The sequence below is a fragment of the Channa argus genome, chromosome 11 (assembly GCF_033026475.1).
Source record: "Channa argus isolate prfri chromosome 11, Channa argus male v1.0, whole genome shotgun sequence".
NCBI classification, from domain to species: domain Eukaryota; kingdom Metazoa; phylum Chordata; class Actinopteri; order Anabantiformes; family Channidae; genus Channa; species Channa argus.
In genome coordinates this window covers 17,822,296-17,831,061 of record NC_090207.1, presented here as the reverse complement: position 1 = coordinate 17,831,061, position 8,766 = coordinate 17,822,296, and the positions used below count along the sequence as shown (strand labels likewise).

At 39.4% G+C, this 8,766-nt stretch overlaps 1 protein-coding gene across 2 annotated transcripts; it reads left to right on the top strand.

The window, feature by feature from the left end:
- The first annotated feature begins 210 nt into the window (after positions 1–210).
- stc1 (stanniocalcin 1) lies at positions 211–8,055 on the top strand. Of its 2 annotated transcripts, none has more exons than XM_067522127.1 (4): positions 211–687; positions 2,500–2,639; positions 2,772–2,983; positions 3,686–8,055. In XM_067522127.1, exons 1-4 carry the CDS (start codon positions 573–575, stop codon positions 3,984–3,986), a joined length of 768 nt encoding a protein of 255 aa, XP_067378228.1. In that variant the 5' UTR covers positions 211–572; the 3' UTR covers positions 3,987–8,055. The 2 variants fall into 2 exon arrangements, with proteins under 2 accessions (XP_067378228.1, XP_067378227.1); XM_067522126.1 differs by having other exon boundaries at positions 228–687; positions 2,497–2,639; positions 3,686–8,054.
- Positions 8,056–8,766: the final 711 nt, after the last annotated feature.

Here is an 8,766-nt window from a genome sequence, read left to right as displayed (position 1 = left end):
CGCCTCCACCATCATAGAGGTGGTTAAAGGTTTCATTTTGCTTAAGTAATGAGTTGAGGTGGAGCTGGAGTGACAGGTGGACAGAAATGTGAAATTCTTAAAAAGAAAAAAGTCACCAATGTATTGCTTGCAGCGTGTAATAATATAGAGGGTTATTAAGAAATCCTGCTGTTTTGACTCTTAGCATCATTACAAGAAAAAAAATGGCCCAAACCTTAATACTAAACTGTACAATCTACAGTGTTGGCCGTTGTTAAATGATTTTATCAATTGGTAGTGGAGAGAGACCAGATCCACGGTCTTGAATGCTGCGATCTGATTGGTCCAAACGCAGAACTCGTAATGTTCAGCGCTCCCATATAAACCCATGCAGACTTAACATCGGTGCAATCTGTCATGCAAGTCAAAACGATAGTGAGGACTCCGGTGTAGAGAAATTGCTGGCAGCGCATTAGCCCACATTTATTCTTTTTTCGGCGCTGCAGAAGCTTTTGGAGCGTCATTCTTAGAATTACACACAAAGCAGGAGGCGCCTCTTTACCTTTAGTTGTATTATCTGTGTTGAGAGGACGATGCCTTTGAGGACCGGACTTTTTCTCCTGATGGTGCTGAACGCATCTGCAAATGAACTGGATCAAAACGAGTCTTATTCGCCCAGGAGAGCACGCTTTTCCACCAATAGCCCTTGTAAGTAACACGCTGCTTCCCTCTGCATATCTCAGAGTGCACTGCTTGCTCTTTTACACATCATTCTACACAATGCACAACCTTACCTTTGCTCGCTTACTATGTGGATATATATGTAATTTTTTTCTTATATTTTTTTGGCCTATGCAGCCTTTTCTGTCTATACGAGCGCGTTGATTCACGGAGAAGGCTGCGGGATTAACGCTGTGGTTTTTGCCGGTGTCCTGCCGGCAACAGATGAGCATGGAGCTTGGTGCTGACACCTGAGAGTGCAGGCTGTGTCATGCTGATAGTCCCTTTCTCATTTGGCTGCTGCATAGGTCCCACTGTTCAGCGTTATAGTGGACTTAGGGGGGTTTCAGTGCGTAAATCACAAAGCTTCCTGTGTAGCCTTCCTGTGTAGCCTTCAAGTGAGAAAAAGAAGTGGGCTACACCATTGTACCTTCCCCCAGCATGCCACAGATAAAGGTACAATGTTTGTTACCGGGTCCGTGCCTGTTAGACAAATAAAATGCTCCCCTATTAGTTAGCATTTCATATCTATCAAAGGCCCAAGTGAAAATTCCCAGTAAAATCCTTAATGAAATGACAAAGTGCAAAATAAATCAATCTGCATGGCTTCATTCAAATGTTGACTTTTCCTTTTTAAAACAAAGGTGCAGCCCCTCAGAAAAGGTGGCCTTTAACGGGGATGCTGATTCCCCTCTGCAGGAATTGCTTCATCATCATATGATTTGCAGCTCACTCTCAGTATTTTGAGAGTAATCTCTGGTGGTTGATGGCGGGCAGACTTTATCTGAATGTGCAGCCCAACATGGGGCCCCAGATTCAAAGTCTGCCAAGTAGGCTTAGGCTCCTCTCTGACATTTCTTAATGGTTATTACAAAGGATTTGAGCCAGGCTTCTTGCCATCTCATTGGATCCTTGAATGAAGAATAAGGAAAGACAACTATCTGGATACATTGATTTGCAGATTATGTTTTAAAGCTCGGTCTTGTAAATTTCAAGTGTGGTGCAAGGACCTAAAGCTATGTCCCTTATGTCCAAGATCGTTTTTTGGCAAATAGATTGAAGGGATGAATATGGCTGCAGGGTGGCTGTTTCAAAGGCTTTACAAAGATGGAGATCAGGGTTACCAAGTGGGTTAATCAGCCCAATAACTATTCCAGCCACATGATGTTTCAGAAATGAGTATAGCAGGATTTTCTGAATGTGTATTTCATTATGTAGATGCGCATGGGATCAGTTCTAAATTCTGAACTGGACTGTGACATGTGCTTGCTTAATAGTTAAGAAAATTGAAGTGGTTTGGAGGCAGAGTCCTGGGAATCAGCTTGACAATTATGGCTTGTGTAAAATAATTGAATACAGAGTCTGGTGGCCGCGTGCATTTGTGTGTGAGTGTGTGTGAGTGCCAGCAGTACAAGTGTATGTTTATGTGTGTCTACAGGCACGCCAACAATTTTCAGGAAACTCGTTGGTATTTCTGGTGCTGTTCATCCAAGCTCTGCTGAAAAGAACCAAACTGTGGAATATGGGTCCCTGCCAAAAGAAAAGTACGCTAGTGCCAAATAACGTCTTGAGACTCTCAGCATTGTAAGGTGTCCAATCTCCAGTCAAGTCACTGTTTGCCCCAAGTGACTGTATGTCTTTTGTGACTCACCAAAGTATGAAAATTGTCTTTTGTTTGTGGCATTTTTTAACTGAAACTCTGGCAACCCTTGTGTAATGAGCTCAGTGAGTGTGCAGTGATTCCCAGTGAACCCACTGTTGGCTCCCCTGCTGATAGTTCATTCTCTGTGCCCACAGCAGATGTGGCACGCTGTCTCAACAGTGCCCTCCAAGTTGGCTGCGGCGCCTTTGCCTGCCTGGAAAACTCAACTTGTGATACAGATGGCATGCATGACATCTGCAAGTCCTTCCTGTACAGTGCTGCTAAATTTGACACTCAGGTACACACTTAAAATAATTTCACAAACACTACAGAAAATATGCCATTGTCTTTTGGTGTGTGACGTTATGTAGGATTATATGGGTGTAGCCGTCAGGGCAGGAATGAGTTAAGCTTTGTTGTCTTTTTACAGGGTAAAGCATTTGTGAAGGAGAGCCTTAAGTGCATTGCCAATGGCATCACCTCGAAGGCATTCCCCACCATCCGCCGCTGCTCCACCTTCCAAAGAATGATATCTGAGGTCCAAGAGGAGTGTTACAGTAAGCTGGATATCTGCACTGTTGCCCGATCGAATCCAGATGCTATTGGTGAAGTGGCACAGCTGCCGAGTCACTTCCCCAATAGGTGAGCTCTTCTCCTATCTATTGTATGTCGTCTCGAAAAGGAGTTGGTTAAGGTCATAATGAAAAGTGATGCACTTTTTAAATTGTTTAAATGACAGCCTTGGACAAAATGTCAGCCATTACAAAGTTCCTGTTATGTTCTACAGGGTTTCTAAACCAAAAATAGATAGAAAAACAATAGTTCATTTCTCTGGTAGTGGACAACACTACAGGAATTTGCATCTGCTGTTTATTTTAAGTGATTAAGTAAGCACAATGATGCAGAGCATCATAAATGATCCAAAATATGTCATTCTAACCCTGGTTTGCATGTATGTAGCGTAACAGATTCCTACTTGTGTATTGATTTCCATGCTTTGGTTACCAGCTGGTATACAAAATCGTTCATACAATGAAAAAAATGAAATAAATATGAAACGGGAATATCAAGTTTGGATGCTTTTGTTCCTATTGTTGTCATGATACGTGTAGGATTGCAGTTTGGGAGTGAAGACAAAGAGCTGGAGAGGGTGGAGCGCAGCACATGTAGTGACTGGGGATGGTGACTCCCATATGGATGACATCAGAGCATTCAGCACATGATTACTATATCATTTGATGAAAAATTTGAGTCATTGGAGAGTGTAATAAGGATACATTGTTTTACGTGTATTGGTTTTGGAGTTGTAACAATTCATGCTGTGGTGCTTTGTTGTTGTCATAGGTTTTACGGTAAGCTCCTTCAAAGCCTGATGGACTGTGATGAGGACACGGTGGACCGCGTTAGGACCAGCATGGTGTCAAGGCTCGGCCCAGAGATGACCATGCTTATTCAGCTGCTGCAGAACAAGCCCTGCCCATCCACTGCTGTGGCTGCAGCTGCCGCTATCCCAACTGGAGTGGAGGGCCGTGGGAGCTGGCGCTGGTCCATGGGTCCCCATATGTACAAGATCCAGCCTAATCTGCGAAATAGAGACTCTGCCAGTAATTTTGGCAAAAAGCGCTCAGCCAGTGACAGCTCCTAACTTCCACTCAGATTCCGAAAACTCAAAACACTCCTCAAAACATTGTGAAAGCTACTCTATTCCCTAGGGGTGAAAAAATCCATTCCTCCGCTAGACTGGAAGTTACAAAAGTACGTACCTCTAGGGAATGCCGGAATGCCCATAGAGTTGAATATCAGATTTTGATAGTTGTTACAGTATATTGTATATCCTACACTTTAGGCTTGAGAGAACCCCCTGCCATTGACTGTTTTCAAATGTGTCCACTCACAGTTATTGTTGAACATGTGGCTGTTGCATCAATGCAACATAATCCTGTTTACTCCTCTTTACCTCCTCCAACAGAGATGCATCCTTATGATATCTTTGGATGCCAAGCCAAAAAAAAAAAAAAAAATGTTCACGTCTCTAGAGCACAAGTCCATTCCTCAAAAGACAAAAACACAATCTCATAATCATGACATTTGATTATTATTAGTTTAATTGATGGCAATGGGAGATGATTGCTAGACGTATCTAATATTTTAGCGCTGAGGCCAGTCAGATGTGAGCATGAGATGTGGAAAGTTTCATATCTATTTTCTGATACTAACATGACACCTAAATGTACTGTATACTGAGTTATCTGAGACAGCCATAGCTAGTCCTCTAAAACGGTGTGCTCATACGGAGTGAGGTCTGTAGAGGCTTCATAATGACCTTTGAGAGGTTACCTTAAACTGACCAAAAAAACTTCAAACTGCCCTGAATGCTATTCATGAGATACCAAAATAGTGTATAGCTATAGCACTTATAATTGTTTTTTTCTGATGTGTTTCAGATCTTTATTCTGCACATAAGGATTGTCCAGGTCATGGCCAAGTCTATCAGAAAGAGTCCGTTTTTGCATATTTTGTATCCAGACACTTGTAAAGCATAAGACTGTTGAGCTCTATATGTTGGACCATGTTTAGTTGAATCTGTATCTGTGATTTTAACTGAGTAGGAAGCAGGCATGTATGTGCAGTAGCTCATTAGCACATTCACCAATGAGACTAAGAGGAACCATTGTCATAGACCGATGATAATTTTTCATATGACATACATGCTGGTTTCCAGTGTCAAGATATAGAATGACTATTTAAAACAAAAGCCTTGTTGGAATGATATTTATTTTCTTACTATATTATTTAAAGTTTTTTTTATTTTAATGCATTATTGTAGTTTTAATTAGTTTACAGATTATAAAAGCAGTTCAATCATGGATCCTATTTGAACATGAGCTCTATGCCAAAAAAACAACAAAAAAAAAAAACATAAAGAACTGACACTCTGGTTACTGAATGGGACCCGTGTCATGACTCTGTGCTGGCCATAGGGGACCAAGGTTAATCATTCAATCTACTTTATGTGTGTTGAAAGGGACCACAACAATATAGCTTCATACTGACACAGCTTCTGGTTAAGAGATGATTTTGCAGCTGCTAGATGCAGTTGTTCACTGCTTGAGCTCTGTGCACATTATTGAAGACAGAGCAGGTGTAATCACAGTAAAACAAACTCCAGCATTTAGGTATCCTCATAGAGAACGTTTGCACTCATTGCATGAAATGAAAATTTCCTTACGTTCATTTCCATACATTCTAATCCTGGCTAGTACCAGCTGTTGTTGTAATGCCATGCATTTTTTCGTTTTATTATTTATTTTCCAGGCTTTCAAAGTGTATAAAATAGAGAAATCATGTCATGTCTCTATTACTTGTATCAGCTTCAGCTCTTGGTTGGAAATGTATTTCTTAAAGCCCCTGAAAGTATTTCTCTATTAAACACTAGCACCCAAACTAAAGAAACAGAGGCTATTTTTTTTAATATGTTTAAGATAATCTTCACAAATAATCTCTTACTTGTTACTTTGTTTAAATTGTGAAAGGGATAAACAGTTTCTTCCTATAAAAAATTATTGGAAAGGAAAATTGGGGAGATATGGTTAAAAAGATTATACACTCTATTTGTTAAGCCAGCTAAATATTTTTTCACATGACTTTAGTCATGTAAATGAATTTACAAACCACTGTTGCTAACCTTAATACTTTTGCTTTTTGTTTATGGTGACTTCAAACATTCCCACATTGCATGTCCCATGGCCTTCAGAGACAAAGACAATCATTTGGTATCGTCAGATCTGTACAGTCCGAAACGAGGGTCTTCATGCTGGTGTTTGTTTTATCTGCTCTATGTTTGTTAGATCAGTGTAGATCGATGGTGGCTTGGCAGAATTAACTTCAATGAGATAATCAATGGTCTGGTTTGTTTCGGCTTGGGAGCAACTTGCAAATGTTTGTGCACGTTAAAAATGCAATAGCCAGTAGACTACTAAGCAGTTTGTTTCAGGAAGTTCCCTTCTTGAATATTCAAATCTTAAAAATCGTTTCATGACAAAATTATAAGGATGTAATGAGCACACAGCTCTGCTCACCCAATTTTAACTGTCATTATAATTTTCTATTTGAGTTCATGAAAGGAGTTAAACCCAGGCCTGTTTCAAAATATATATATAGTCCTAGATTAATAAGCACAAAGCAGACAAAGAGATTTTATTTTTCAGTGTCAATTTAATAGCTATATTAACAATTCCAAACTATGCAATAATCTCACACACACAGGATTCACTGCAACACAGAAATTGACCTTTATTTCATCCAGAGCCAGCTGATGCTGTGCGAAAAAAGCAGCAACATGTGCGCTCTCATACTGCTCTCACAGAGTGAAGGCATCTCTCCTCTGAATAACTTCCTTTTGTATTACGTCTGTGGTTTTGTTCTGTCACTATGAACATTTTTGTGTCATTTGGTGCAAGAGGACAACAGTTGTGAAGGAATCACTTGGAAAGTTAAGAGCTATAGTCACACTGTAGTATATCCTAGCTTACTATTTTATGTTAAATATGCACTTTGCATCTTAACCACTATAAAGGGCATTGAAACATTCAGCACATGTGCAACTGAGATGGATTTTATTTACCCAGTGAATGAAATTAGTCTGAATATTTCACATTCTGAAAGGTCAGGGCTTCTTAATGTACTATTAATACATATGTCTGTATCTTTGTTGTCCATGGGTGAATCCAAAACCCAACAGCTGCTGATAAACTGTTACTTCCCTGAATGATGCTGCCCAGATCGCTCTCTAGTGTGGCTGCTCTGATTTGTTGACACACAGTGAACTCAGCATCAGTCCACATTCGCATTTACATTTTAAAGTCTTATTTCATGTTTATGTTCTACTTTCTAACATTCCTTGTGTCAAATATATTTGGCAAAGGCAAATTGACTGTTTCCTCACCAACTCAAATGTAACAGTAATTTCAGAGAATGTACCTGTATAATGAATGTCTGTTTTAAAGAGGACATGCCCAAGATAGGTGATCCATGAAGACGATTAGGAAAAACAATAGGACAAAAGTATACGGCTTTTGGTTTCTTTCCATTTTTGAATCTTAATTCAAGTATAGGGTGCTTAAGGTGGTACTGGAGTATTGTTCAGTTGATGGTGAATTTTGTAAAACTGTTTTTCCTGTCAATAGAGGCTAGAGACTAAAGACTCCCCCACCTCTGGCACTTCATGGTACTCTTTCCTTTCAAGACTTGAATGAAATTGATAAATGTTGTTGTGCTTAAACAAATCAAAAAGCTTCAGTGACTAGTACAGTTTATTTTGTATTCATATGTAAGCGAGAGTTTCTTTCTTTTAAAAAGTTATCGAGGATTTATGGAGATCACTGAAGATCCTGATACAGATGCTATGTAACGCATGATTGACCCTTGTGAATCACTTGCACTTTAAAATATACCCATATACATATATACCCATACTGTGTATATGTTTGGGTTTTTCCTCTGTACTGAAAAGTCATGAAAGATACAAATGCATCAGTTGTGTGTCTTTTGCTGATAGGAAAATAAAATATTTATCATATCTGGCATGTGGTTTGAAATATTTTACTTACTGTTATTCAGAGATCTGCACAAACATCTATACATTTTAAATAGTCCTATAGTGCCTCGATATTTTTTCCATCAGTTGCCCTCAAACATTCAGAAAAGTGCCTTAAATTTTATGACTTTGGTTTATCTATCAGCAAACGAAAAAATGTTGTTTAATGTATGAAAGCTGATGAAAACTACATAAAATGTCCCTTTCCTTTGCTGGTGAGTTCATCTTTGAGATCTATTCATGTTGTCATTGTATGGTTCACAATGCCCATCAAAAGTTATTTGGGAACCACAAAACACATAAAGATAGAGATACTGCTTCAACCACTGTCCCCTTAATTGTCAAGTGGGAAATGCACAATTCTGCGACCAAGGCGGATAGATCATTTTCTTAAACACTTCTGCTGGATTTTCTGGATTGCTGATTTCCTTCATCATGAACCTTTCAAACAAACCACAAAATGACACCACAGTAACATTCAGAACTATTACCATTTTTTTATTTCTTTAGAAACATCCACCCATTAGCTATACCATTTGTCTTGAAAAGGGGTGCAGGGTACTGGAGAAAAAATGGCTGTTATAGGTCAAAGGGGAGGACACATCATTTTTGAGAGACTGCCAGTTTATCTCACGGCCACACATAGAGTCAGGAAACCATTCACCCTTACGTTCAAATTTATGGAGAATTTATAGTCTCTGTGTAAAGAAACCAAAAAAAGAAAAAACAAACAAGATCCAAGATCTTTTGTCCTGAGCTCATTTAAAATTAACTGAGGTGAAGTGGACATAAGCACATAAGACCAGCACCTGTGATGAGGGTGCGTTAG